This window comes from Megalops cyprinoides, chromosome 7 (assembly GCF_013368585.1).
Source record: "Megalops cyprinoides isolate fMegCyp1 chromosome 7, fMegCyp1.pri, whole genome shotgun sequence".
NCBI classification, from domain to species: Eukaryota; Metazoa; Chordata; class Actinopteri; order Elopiformes; family Megalopidae; genus Megalops; species Megalops cyprinoides.
The window spans coordinates 2,887,123-2,901,071 of record NC_050589.1 but is presented as its reverse complement, the minus strand read 5'-3'; the positions used below and the strand labels follow the sequence as shown (position 1 = coordinate 2,901,071).

The following is a 13,949-nucleotide window of genomic DNA, read 5'->3' as shown; positions in this document are numbered from 1 at the left end:
CGCTGAAATGATGAATCTGAGGGTATAGGATGTTTGCACCGTTGTTTTTCGTTAATACTGGTTGCTGACAATATTTAAAATCGCGCAGACATTGATCTGAAAATAAACGTCCAAAATGGTGTCATTTCCCGTCTGTTTTGCAAGAAAATGTAAAAGCCTACGTGTGTGGAAGTCCACGTTTACAATACCGTTTGTGTATGTGTGCGTATGAGTGAGAGAGGGAGAAATGGGGTCAGACTGAAGATTTCCTTGCACGGGCAACAAGAAGCATTTTGTCATGAAGTACACATCAGCATTGTCACGTCTGTTCTCCGGAGATTATTCTGTGTACCTTGTATGATGTTAGAATTTTATCAACATGTGCATTGTTCTCCATGTAGATGTGTATCTATGCACCATGTCACGCCCGACCTCCATTCAGGCGTTCAAAAACACTGCGCCAGATTGTCATTGTACTTTATCACCTGTTTGTGACTGAAGCGTCATCATCTATTTTTGGGATGGAGACTAGTCTGGTTTGATTATTAATAAATGTCATCAAAGAGGAGATCACGAAGGGTATTTACTGAGAAAGATATTTCAGCATGTAATGGTAAATCCCAATGTATTTCCACACTTTAACTGATAGTTTACAGCCCATTGGATACAGCACATTGAAAAATTTCAGTTAGGTGTTCCGCTGACTTTTAATAATGTAAATTAAGCATAAATCACTAGATTATATTTCCCAACCCAGTCTAGATACACACTAATTTACTACTGCAATACAGAACACAATACAGGACAACGACAAATCAGAACGGCGAATATGATCCTTTGTTAAATCATTTTGTGTACTTCTGTGAGCAGTAGATGGCAGTATTTGTTGCAAAATAATTTTTCGAAAGCCTATGATTCGGGGAATGGTTCAAGGACGTCTATAGACTTCCCTTTGTTTCCCAAAACCTAGGACGGAACTCTCAGAACTTTTAATGTGACGAATTGCCCAGTAACACGAGAAGTTTATGAGTTCTGTTTAATGGAGGAAGGAATTTTATTTAAGCAGAGTGTTGTGACCTGTTTTTAAAGAATCGAACTAATGCAGACTTTCCTAAAGTCGCGTCGCGAACCTTCCGGTTGAAGAAAGAAGCGCGATGCAGACAGTGTGCAGCATGGTGTCACTTTTATATCGTGACAGAGAAACCGACTGCGATAAACATGCACGGCGAGCCTCCCCGTACTGCTGTGCCACAGTTTAAAAAAGCCTGTCAAACGAGTTCTGCAGTGACCGAGGCAAACACACAGAGGCGCACACGCGTTCACATACCACAGGTACAGCGCGATCGATCGGGCACGCCCCGCCGAGAGGCGCTCGCATGAAGGATGTGAATGTGTTGCCTCAGTTCAAAGCGCTAGGCATTCCTGTGCGACAGGTAAGTTTCCGTTTTCCTAATGTCTCCACTCTGTTTCGCCTTTCGCATTCTGAAAAAGTCATCCCACTGTTTTTTTTTTTTTTTTTGATTATCCTAGGGTGGCCTAATTTGTCTTGTTTTTACATGTACATGCCTTAAACACGGTCGATCGAAAGCCATCAACGCTGGTGAAGTAAGCCATACATTCCTCTCGTCTTATTGTTTTCTCTCTGAAACTTTCTCTGTATCTATATCTGGAGGTATGTACGTTTATTTGAGTGGTAATAATAAGGATCGCCTCAATAAATAATAACAACAACAATACAAAACAATAATAACATAAATAAACATAATAATATTAACAGTAATCACTAATTACTGATAATTCTCATAAAAGATAGCTACTGACGTTCATTTGGTAGCTGAATCTCAGTGAAGTGTCGGTTTTATACGAAATAATTTATTCAAGGAAAACATATCTGAATAATTAACATTTTATCTATTAACATGAATAAAATATCAATAACAGAAATAGTAAATCAGTAGAATGCCTAATGTTTTTATTCCATTATTTGGAATTCTAATACAGTTGACAGTGGTATTAGTGTTGTAAGTTTATAGTAATGAGTTTGCATTTCTGGTTTTTTGGCTATAGCATTGCTGTCGTTGTATGCATATTTCTCAGTGACAAAAAACAACGCCCTGTACCACCCTATGATGGTTAAATAGGACTATTTGACAGTGTAATGAGGTTTAACGTGCTCTACTCTGCAGGTGGCTGTTGTTGAGAACTATTGCGCCCCTATTATTTGCATATGGTTCTATGAGAAATTAAGATAATTTAAGTGCAAGAGAGGCCATTTATTGTTAAAGAAATACATGCATAGATAATGTTTTATTTATTAATACATGCAACAATAACAGATCTATAGAGCATACATCTATTATGAAGTTTAGATTCAATATGACAATCATGAACTTATTAGTTATGCTCATAAACCTCCAATGCACTGTGACTACTTTGTTGCCTCACTGACACAATGGCAAATAGTTGCCTTTCCAGGACATGCCTATATGCATTCGAAATGGTGAGCTTTCCAAAGCAAACAGGGTTGCAGCTTGCTGAGTAGTGCTTGAAGGTTGCTGCAAAAGGTGTCGTAAGCAAGAGACTTGTGTGAACATGATGGGCTTTAGTGAGCTTGAAATGGGGGGAAATACAGGCATCATTCCATGAGCCAGAGCCATCAACATCAAGTCAATTCAGTAAAAGCAACCCAGTGATTATGGAGAAGAGAGCGTACAGAGCACTTTGAGGGCCAGATGCTGGAGCTACACCATTATCCAGTCAGAACATGTCTGGAATTCTAATGTGAGTACTGAGGTACGGAGCATACTGCCAAGAGCAGCAAGACTCAGCCCTGGCCCCAAGAGGAGTTTGTAAAGGCAGACTGAATGATCTTTTTTTTGTGTAAGGGGTGTGTGTGTGTGTGTGTGGGGGGGGGGGGGGGGGGGGGGGGGGGGGTCTGCTTTGTACTTGGGTGCTTTGTCCTGAAATGGAAACATTTAAAATATTTACACATGTTAACTTTCTCCCCTCATTCCTCATTTATCACCATGAGTCTGGTGGGCTCAGAGCTGAACAAATTTTGAGAAAAAATTTGTTCAAAATTTTCTCATTTTTCGCAAAATGTGATACTTAAAGCTAAGGATACATGGTTGCCCCCAATTAACACTGGAAGTCAGAGGATTAATGAGGGGGAACTTCCATGATGCACCATGGCTTGGAACACCTGAGCCTGAACACCTTGACACCTTATAATCAACAGTAAACACAACACAAGCTGTCCCACATCATGCAGAGCTGGTGATAAACCCTTGATGGCTACCCAGCTGTAACGTGAATTCAGTGAAAGCAACATGAATTGATATTGTGTTATTACAGAGTGATTTATTCACGTTAACGTTTCGTGTCACTGTGAGAAATGAGGCTAGGGGATAATCTGAGCAGTGTCTGTGAGAAAGACTGTTTCAGACAGGAAACAGCGGTCAGCCACGGCCAGGATTGGTACCGAGCAATGCCATGAATCATGAACATGTCCATGATTATGAAAGATGCATGGCTGACATTATCAGGGCTTGAAATTTCTCTCTTGCTCTCCAGAAAATGCCGATGCGTATCTGACAATTGAGCATGTTTTGACAAAATGCTACGTTGTACATTGAACATTGGTTTGAACATTGATGTACTTGGCAATGATGTACTTGGCAGCAGGGTAGCATAGTGGTTAAGGTGCAGGATTCAAAACCGAAAGGTTGCTGGCTCAGTCCTCGCTGGGATGTTGCTGTGCCCTTGGGCAAGGTACTTAAGTAAGAGTTGAGTATTTTGCAGGTACTAAATTCAAACAGCAGAATGCACTTTTGTTTAGAAAAAAGGAATGATTTATTTTGTAAAAATGTATAGTGTCTCTTGACTCGTTAATGTTTTGAAGTCATCACGGTACTACCGTTGAATAAACTGAACAGAATAAATACATTTATCCTGAGAAAAAAAAGTTATTCTTATCTAGTGGATATCAGTGTGCTGTATATTTCTAGGATAGCAAAGAACATACAGTGATTTAAATGGCATTGAACTATTAAATAGAGAACCATTGAGTTGAATTGTCTGTCTTTGTGAAAGAGAATCTGTTTTCTCAAATGTCACCTGCTGAAACAAAGGTTAAATAAATGAACAACAGAAAAAAACTGGTGATTTTAACTTTGAAAGGCAGTGCACATCAGATTCTGTTCTGTGGTAAATACTTTCTTTTTCTTTGCTCTCCTCTCTGTCTTAGTGATGGATCTTGGCATTTTGGAGACAGCAGGGACTGTGGGATTGTTTAAAATTGTATGCAGTTTCCTCTCTTTGCCCACCCTCAGAGACTCACAAAACTCTGTCAGCTTCTGCTGCAGCTGCCTGCTGTTCTTCACAGATTTCTCTGTCACAGGTAAAGACTCGGCTCCTTTCTCTTTCTGTCTCTCTCTTCAGTCACAGCCACTTTTCATTGTATTTCTCAGACTGCACCGCTCAAAGCAAAATTTAACATCGCTGTCTTTCCTTTTTGTATCCCAGCATTCCTTGCGTTTCTATGGATGGCCACGCCTTGGCAGCCTCGGTTTGAGGTGTCCAATGACGAAATTGCCCTGCGCCTCCTGCTGTTCCTTGACCACACCTATGGGGCGGTGCTGTTGATGACAACACCTCTTGTCACCGTGGACACAGTTTGCAGGGCACTGTGGCCAGCGGGCGGACGTGTGGAGCAGGACGAGGGTAACTTCGGAGATGGAGACAGGAGGAGAAGCCGAGGTGGAGGTGGAGGTGGAGGTGGAGTGAGGTGGAGAGAGAGGGAGGAAGCAGGGCGAGAGTTGTACACAGGCATCCACACTCCGCTGATGCTAGCCCAAGTGCCAGAGAAAGGTAAAGGGATGACTCATAAGGCAGAGGCTGAGCCAGCTGTACAGAGGAATGAGGATGGATATGCTCAGGGCGAGTCTCTGCAGCACGTCCCGGGTTTCCTTTGCTGCCTGCTGGTTTGGGCTCTCTGTGGCATCTGTGGAGAGAAAGACTGGAGGCCAGAGAGGGGCCTGATCGAAGCCTGCGTGCAGAGGGCAGACTCCCTCTCTGTGTGCCTCCCGGATGTGTTCACTGTGACCAAACGGGTGCTTGGAAATCCCTCTCAAACACTGGCCACGCTGGCCCTCTCCCTGGCCCTGTTTTTAAGCACGGGCATTGCTAACAGGAGGCTCACTCATGGACAGACGGACGTGCAGATGTACAGACGGACAGATGATATAAATGGCCCGCGGCTGTTGCAAACATGGCCCACGGCTGTCCATTATGACACAGAGGCTCAGCAGCCACACTCTCACACACCATCCTGCGGTCCCGCTGTCCACAGACTGCCACCGCCGTACCTCCTACACATCCCGTACACCTGCGCTGCAGGGCCACACGCCAGCGCTCCCGACCCAACACCCCTGCGCGCAAGTGCCGCCGCCGTGCACGAGTCACATGACAGGATTGCGCCAGTGCAGGGGACAGGGTCACCATGGACACGCCGCGAATGCGGTGCTTTGGCGCACGGCCTTCCCGGACACGTCATAATATTGTTGGGTACGTGTCCCTCACGCTCGCTGCGTGACCCGGCTGGTGCGACCGGCGCTCTGGACCTCACGCACTCCCTCCACAGGCCCCACGGGGGGCCGGGGGGGCGGGGTGGCACCCACATCAGAGGAGAGGTGCTGACAGGGGTAGCGTGCGTGGCCCTGCTGTGCCTGCTCCCCCCTGTCCTCGCTGTTAACACCCTATTGATCCGCAGCGTGGAGAGACTGGCTGAGTGGAGCCTCAGACACATTCTGTCTCCATCACACTGAGGAAAGGGGGGGGGGGGGGGATGACAGTGAGGGTTAGAGCAAACAGGGATTCACGGAGGTGGTGGTGGGGGGGGCTGTTAATGCTGCACCGAGTGTGAACTGGGGAAGGAGATGATAATCGTGGAGCGGCAGGCTAATGCTGAAAGGGAAACAGCTCATCGGTCTGTCAGTATCCACCCAATAAAAGACTACAGCTCAAACAGTGCCTGAGTGCCCATTGCAGTGTGTTGAGGGCTCTCTATTTACTGACCACCTGGCAATATTGTGGTCGCACCAGCTGTCATATCAGAACTGCCCCGGTGCAACCCCTTCGCGTGATCCGATGAAACCAGGATCTCGGAGCTGGAACGCTAAGGCTGTTCAGATGTACATCTCATTACATTACATGCATTTAGTAGACACTCATCCAGAGCCACTTCCAGCTCAATAGAACATAAGTGTATCTGTTCGAGTTGAATGAGCAACAGTGTCAGACCAGGCTAACAACACTCACAGACCAGTGAGTGTGAGCAGGTACAAATGCATCACACCTGTCATACACAAACTTCAACACCAGATGTCCCTCCATGATTACTCACCCCTCAAGGAATGCCCGGTTTAGGGTTTTTGAAAACTACCATTCCACAGATATTCTACCCCTCAAAACAGGACTGGCATTCAATAGCAAGATATTTTAAAAGAGTCCCATCGACGTGGCCTGTTTTGCTTCAGGGTTTTATGGGTTGCTGTGTAACTTCAGAGGGCCAGGGGTTAGAATTTGCAAGGGGAACGGTCTCGCTTGTGTTCAGGCTTGCAGAGGCAGATGTTTCGGGAGCAGCATGACTCAGACTGGAGCCCAGAGCGGAGTGTTGCAGCTGAGGTGGCGGAGGAAGCTGCTGGCTCCGACTGTCACTCCACATCTCCTCTGTAGCCTCAGCTATAGCCAGCGTGTCTCTCCGTAGTGCATGTGCAGCTCAAACAAGGGCAAATGTTTTTCCCAGTTGTTCTTTATTTATTTCCACGAAGGTCACGCACACTTGAAATTAATGTTAGCCAACGTGGAGATACATTCAGGAATCTCTGGAAGTGGTGTCGTGTCGTTAACTGCTTAACTTTAGCAACATTTGCTGTTGATGAATTGCAGCGGGGATGTTTTATTTATTGATTCATGCTTACTTTATTTAACAGCGAGACAGAATGTCATCCCAGCAGTGGTCTGTTCTGGGAAACGCAGTCTAAAACTAACAAGGACGCCCGAGGGAGAGCCAGTATCATAAGGGATTCAACGAGCGTGTGTGTGCAGTCAGATGCATACTGTCTTGTTTTGGCAGCAACCACTAACAGAGTATAATCTGACACAAGAAAAACAGAAATCCTATCAGTGATATAACCAAATACAGGAACGCACAGGCCTTAAAGCAAGACCATATATCCTTAAAAATGGAAAATCAGGAAAGGAAAAAAAAAACTCCAACCCTCCAGCATATAATCATGATATGAAGTAGCATTTCAAAGGTGAGGAGAGAAAAAAGGGCCTTTTTATGGTTTGCCTCCCTAGAGCATCTGTCAGATTCCCAGACACAGACGTACGCAGAATGACTGAGTCTGGCACAGTGCGTGGGAGGGTTGCGCAATCACGTCTATTTGTGTCATTTGCTTTGTGCGGCAGACATTCAAAGATCACTGGGCCCTTGAGTGAGAACACACACACACATACACACACACACACACACAAACACACACACACAAACACAAACAAACACACACACACACACACAAAGCCTGAAAACCAATAATGACCCAGCATTCTTTCTATATCCTGCATGTAATTCAATACTAAGTGGTTGAATTCATTTTAAATAAAAAAAATATATATTATAAAACAGTCTGTAAAAATGAAACAGAATAAGATGATATCGAACAATGGGTTGGTCCATTGGCTTACTACGCATGCTCAATTTTCTCTTATTTTCCCAGGTGAAGGACTTTAGTGTTGATGGACCTTTAGAGGGGGCAAGTCCTCTATTTCATGAAAGGCCTCTGAAGGCCAGCTGAGCCACCAAGCTGCAGCACAGCGCATGAGCTCACTGTCTACTTTCCTTCCCAGAGGAACTGCTGTCATTCAGAATCCCTCACACAGAGGGAGACCCCTAGTGGTTGGTGGTGTAACATTCAGGACAGACCTTACATCTACCCTGCAGCCCCCCCTGTGTAATGCAGGCTCACACAGCCAGATGCTACTGTTGATACAACACAGATTTCACTTCAAAGACTTCATAGTGCAGTGAAAATCTGTTGCTTAGTGGGCATATTGTCTCCCATTGGGATTAGCTTTGTTTCACTGCTTTACTGAGAAAAAGAAGCTGCCACTGCTTGAATGCATATGAAGCAATGGTGATGCAATGTGCATTAATCAGAAGCTGTGTGAAAATATGCAGTGGAAAAAATGAACTGCAGAAGGCAGAGTTCTTCATTGCCTAATGGTGCAGTCTAATTTACAGTCATTTACAGATACAGCGTTCTTGGCATTAGACCCCTAGGTTCAACATGTACGCTCGATATTATCGACTTGAAATATTTCTCGGTAAATTTAAAGAAAATGCTTTCAGCACATTTTTTGGCCATTATTCTTTTCAGTAATGAAACAGCTTATGCTGGGAGTTGCAATACATCCAAATATATCATTCTCTTTCTGGACCAAAAGACCGCCTTGCCCAGAACAAAACTTTGTGGAGCCAGTGATTCCAATTCCAAAATTCCTCAGTGAATGTCAAAGACTTTTGGAAGGCTACCAAAGCAGGGAAAATACCTTACTTGCTGGACAACAAGATAATTTACTCATTTCAGCATAAGCCAAAGAGCAAATGAGATACTGCTTGGAAAAAAGCCAGTGCCATTTCTTCACTGGTCATCCCCTAGATCACTGCCAGAAGCCGTAAACCAACACCCAGTGCTTCAAACAAAACAGAAATATGATGAATGAATCTTCGACTCTGATTTCTAGTGAAGTACATGTTTGCATGAGAGAAAAATGACCAGACATTCAGATCAGCTGGAGTTTGTAACGGTTCTCTTTATTGTACATTAAAACATTTCTCATGAACCTCTAGCTGCGACGGCACACCAGAGAGCATTTACACAGCAGCGGCTGCCAATCAGGAGCCCCTGACCCTCCCCCCCCACACACACACACCCCGCCCAACTCTGTTAGGTCGCACCTGATAAGCGGTGAAAGAGCCCACTGACGACACAGAAGGCTGAGAGACAGGAAAAGGAACCTCCACAACTAAAACCAGGAGAGCTGTGAGAGAATATAACAATCCTAACATAGATAACACGTTGCGTTTTTTCTTTCTTTTTTTTTTTCTTAACTTGCAGGAGATTCATGTTTTACACACCGAGGCACGAGAGGAGGGAGGTTGTTTGACTGGAGGTCTTTTGGCAGAGCGTTTCACCAGGCTGCCGTGATGGTTTTGATACAGTGGATGAAAATGACAGCCCTTAACTGTACACATTTATCCCGCAGGCTACAGACAAGGCTCAGATTAAATTGTCTGGAGACTGACTTGCTCTCAGAAAAATTACTTGAATGAAGATCATTGGTTTTTTTTTTTAAGTTGCCCTTTTAAGACCGACATATCGGAGTCTTGCAGCGTTATCCAACTCCAAACTTCAGGAGCACTTCTAAACTTCCAACGACTTCAGAGATTTTACTTCTAAAGAACAGAGGGGAAAAAAAATTAAGGATCGAAATTAAATCTCATTCAATAAATATTCAATTCAGTGATACAGAACTGGACAGAACACTTTTCTTTTTCTTTTATGAACAAGAGATTGGAAGAGTACCAGAGACAGAACGATGAGGCACAAACAGTAACAATAAGCAGGGGTGTGCAGCGTGTGTGTGTGTGTGTGTGTGTGCAGCATGTGTGTGCAGCATGTGTGTGTGTGTGTGCAGCAAGTGTGTGTGTGTGTGTGTGTGTGTGTGTCTGTGCGTGCGTGTGTGTGTGTGCACGTGTGTGCGTCAGGGGACTGATGAGTGCAAGAACACACAATGTTTACAGTGATTTATTTGGCAACATCTTTCAGGGACAAAATCACCAATGCATTTAAAAAGTTGATAGGGAAAGGGAAATTGTAATCTAATTAGTGCAAGCATTACCTTTGACATCTTTGCTGCAGTGGCAAACCCTGTGTTGCTATTAACCACTCCTTAGGATACTGAAGGCTGTTATGTAACTGTTTCAGCTGTCTTTTTGCTGAATGAACAAGGAAAGGATTTAGACTAGTATGCCTACAATGGGCCAGAATCTATCCTGTACTTGAGCCACAGAGACCAGAAAACTCAAGTAACTGTTTCTGTAACATTACAGACGATTGCACTTCATATGGGGCCAAACGGATAAATCTCAATGCTATGATTTAACAAATCAATAAAGAAAAACATTGTAATGTGTTTTAAAAAGAAACAGATTTTGGATCCTCACTCCCATCTGAACTTACATGGATAACTAATCCCTCAAAAGAGAGAAGAAAAGTTTGAAAAAAAGAAATGATTAATCATTCTCTGCAAACAAAAAGCTGAACTTCAATGAAGGAAAAAAGCATGCCTGTGACATATGGAAAGAAATCCCCACTTCCAACAGCAACAGATATTGAGAACTCTCAGTCCCTTAAAACCAGACATGAACACATAACAAGTAATACTGAAAGAGTGAGGCTTCATGAACCCTTAAATGGGTGGAGCTGCTTTCACTGGCCATGAAAATGACTCTTCACTAATTTTAGCCCATCGCTGAGTTTTGTAGTGGAGGGCAAAGTCTTTGGATTGGTTCGCAGGAGTCAGTGACTGACAGCAGGCTGTAGCCCCGCCCTGTTACAGGGGTTCAGGAAGCCGCACGCTCCCATCACTGATGACGAGTGCAAACAGCAAGACCTCCCGCCCTCTGGGAGCGAACACCCCGATTCCCTGTACACCAGAGCCGCCTTATGACCACAGCGCCATGTTCGGATTGGGCTGCAGAGGGAATGAGTGGAAAGACAGCTCTGACAGCCCTCAGCACGGCACTCACAACAAGACTGAGCTGCGTCTGGCGCAGGGGGATTCAAAGCACGGCGTTATTCAGCACAGCAGTGCACATTATACATAACATCTGCCAGAATGGAGCACGACCTGCAATAACCAGCTTCACATACAGGTATCTACTGAGCGTGATGCATGAGATGGGTCCCAGGTGAGATTCACCTCCCTGGTGAGATTTTAGGACACCCCTGCAGGGGAGGGATTCGGCCAGCAAGGTCACTGCAGGCGCGGCTGAAACGCTAGCGAAGGCCCACAGTGTGATTCGGGTACAGCTCACCTTCTGCACACCAGCGTGGACGGCCAAGGCAATGCTGCTTCTAAGGAGGTCTTTCCCCACTCTATTTCTCACCCCACTGCATAAATAATTCATGGTCTGTAATGTATTATCCATACAGAGACCTCCAGACAACGGTCTTAATGGAAGCAGCGAGGATTTCAGACATTCTGATCGGGGAGATCACACAGTCAAGCCTAAACATTGCAAATCCCTTAGCCACTCTCAGGAACTAAACACCAGATACGACTGAAATCAATGAACACCCCCACTTTTTTAAAATTCAGATTTTTTTTTTTTACTTTTTTTTCAGCAATTTGTGCCTTTTAGACACCAGATTCAGTGATATCAGCTTCAGGTTATTTCTAGGAGGCACAGTGCCCAAGGATTATTCAGCTGTACAGCTAGTGGCTGACCGCCTTCCCCCGGGACTCTCGGGTCTTATAGACGGACCGTGTTGATTCTCAGTGGCTGCACGTTCTTGCCGTTGGCGTGGCTCTGGCCCGGGCTGAAGTAAGGGAAGAGCTTGGCATGGAATCTCTCTCTGTAGGTGTAGAGCCAGGACATGTCCTCGGCGTTGTAGAAGACCAGCAGGCCCTTGGGGTAGTCCAGGTACACGCCCACCTTCTCCAGCTTGCTCTTGACGTTGAGGCGGGTCCAGGGCTCGGTGCAGGCACTGTACTGGTTGCCGTCGTGCATGACGATGCAGTAGAAGCCGCGACTGGGCTGGATCTGGATGCTGCCCTTTCGGCTGACCGTCTCGCTGGCCACCCCGATCATCCACTGGGTCTTCTCCGACACCATCACCTCCCAGTAGTGCACCCCACCCCCGAAGCCCTCCGCCCCCAGCACCGACACCTCCACGTCGAAGCGGCGGGGAGAGTCCTGCAGAGGCTGGGGGTGCAGGTTGCCGTAGGCGACGATGGTGCAGTCGTCTGACAGGATGAGCCGCTGGTGCGCCGTGATGGGGTCAAGGGTCAGGGACGCTGGCACTGTTGGGTGAGAAGAGAAGCGGTGAGCCGAGATGTGGTACAGCAACAGCGCAGGACCGTTTGGTGTTGCCAAGGGCCTTAGGCTGTTACAAATAAAATGCAGAATCAGTCCGAGCACTGCATTTTAATCACATTTATGCAAGTCTTTCACTCTCGAATCTGCATGCCTTCTGTCCCTGCTTGAACGCCATCAAACAGCGTGCCGCCACCTTGGACTCATTTCACGCGGAGATAATTTCTCGTTTTTAACTCTAAGCCTGTAGAGCACCGGTAAAAGTGTGCTAATAACTGTTAGTCATTCAGCGAACTACAGCAGGTGTCCCCAAAAACACCTACTCAAAAGAGCTGGAGTCGAACAAGAATGCTGACATCAATTGATTTTTATTATGGGCAGTGTAGAGGTTATTTTTTTGTCAAAGCTACATGAAAGGTAAAAAAAAAGCTAATGCAGAGAACAGCCAATGGTAGCAGGTGAGCAACCTAGCCTGGTCAATATGGCATTTCTCGAAATGTCATGCCCACAATAGTGTCATTTTCAAAGCTCTGGTGGATTGTGTGTTAACTTGCCCCTATCGGAGGTGCTGATGCAGCTCTCCCATATTAAGAAGAACTGTGGAGAGCTATACTGCTTTCTTCTTCACACACACACACATACACACACATACACACACACACACACAACCTGAAAAAAGAATATTCAGAGTGCTCTTAGTTCTAAAACCATACAACACTGTAACACCTGAGAAAGGTTCAAAGTTGTTTGGTTGAACGGTACTTCATTTAAGGGCTGAGTTTTAGAGGCCACTGCCTGCATTATACAAAACCTCAAGAGGTAGCTTCGACAAAATTGCTTTGTGTTTGACTAGCTTTTAACCCCGTTAGCAAAACGTAAAACAAAACCTCTCTGAAAGAGACAATATTAAACATGCCTTCTCCTTCAGGAACGTAAACCCTCCACCTGGAGATACTCTCGCTTGTAATGTTTAAACCTGCGTGCTGCTTTTGTTTGATTAGATGTGAGGACATGTCCAGAATCCAGGCAAAGCTCGGAGACCAGCGACGCGGGGAGAGACTGGGGAGAGTGTGTTAAGTCTGTCCCTCGGAGACTGACTGAGCAGACCTGAACTGCACACTGTAATTAGCGTAATGCAGTGATTCGCTGTGGGACGGATTCCTGGGGAGGGGAGAAAAAACTCCTGTGGGATGAAATGACAACCACTACAGAGAAAACCACAGCAAAGGGGCATTTAAAATGTAATAAAATGAAAAAAAGAAAAAAGCGACACTGCTGCAGGATTGTCTGGGTGTCGGGTTCGCGGCTGCCAGGGGGCGTGGGGGCGGACGGGGGGGGTGGCGTTTTCCTGTGGAAGATGCTGACGGAGTGCCCTGCTTAAAGCCACCGAAGCCCAATCCTTCAGGAGAGGCCTGCCTGGCAGGGCCCCGGGGACCCGCTGCCCGTGTGGCACGCTACCCACACGCTCGTTGCTCGCCTCGGGAGTGAAAAACGGCTGATCTAATGGAAAAAACAGAGTGAATCGGGGACGGAGCGGCTGAAGGAGAGAGAGGAGAGCCAGGGCAGGAGGGTTAAACAGCTGACCCCCCTCGCAGCGCAATGCGGGCCCTGGCGGGACGGACTCTGCGCCAAACCCATCAGAGGACGAGCATGCACACCACAGCCAGCAGGCTGGACCAGGGAATCAGCACAAAACCACTGCTGGTTTTTAAAAACACGTTTTTTAACTCCCCGAAATGTCAGGGTGTAGGAAAAAAAACACACGCACACACTCGCACACTCGCACGCGCACACTCGCTCGCGC

The 13,949-nt window shown here is 45.9% G+C and overlaps 1 protein-coding gene and 1 long non-coding RNA gene across 2 annotated transcripts in view; one reads left to right on the top strand and one right to left on the bottom strand.

The window, feature by feature from the left end:
* Positions 1-78: 78 nt before the first annotated feature.
* On the top strand, positions 79-4,729 carry LOC118781352. Its single transcript, XR_005005087.1, has 3 exons — positions 79-1,412; positions 4,226-4,378; positions 4,504-4,729. It is a non-coding gene; the product is annotated as an uncharacterized LOC118781352 (long non-coding RNA).
* Positions 4,730-9,750: 5,021 nt separating this feature from the next.
* LOC118781345 (E3 ubiquitin-protein ligase TRIM62-like) overlaps positions 9,751-13,949 on the bottom strand; it is a 36,318-nt gene continuing 32,119 nt past the window's right edge. The window contains exon 6 of the mRNA XM_036534339.1: positions 9,751-12,132. Coding sequence (XP_036390232.1) covers positions 11,582-12,132 — 551 coding nt within the window. The 3' untranslated portion in view covers positions 9,751-11,581. The remainder of the gene's footprint in view (positions 12,133-13,949) is intronic.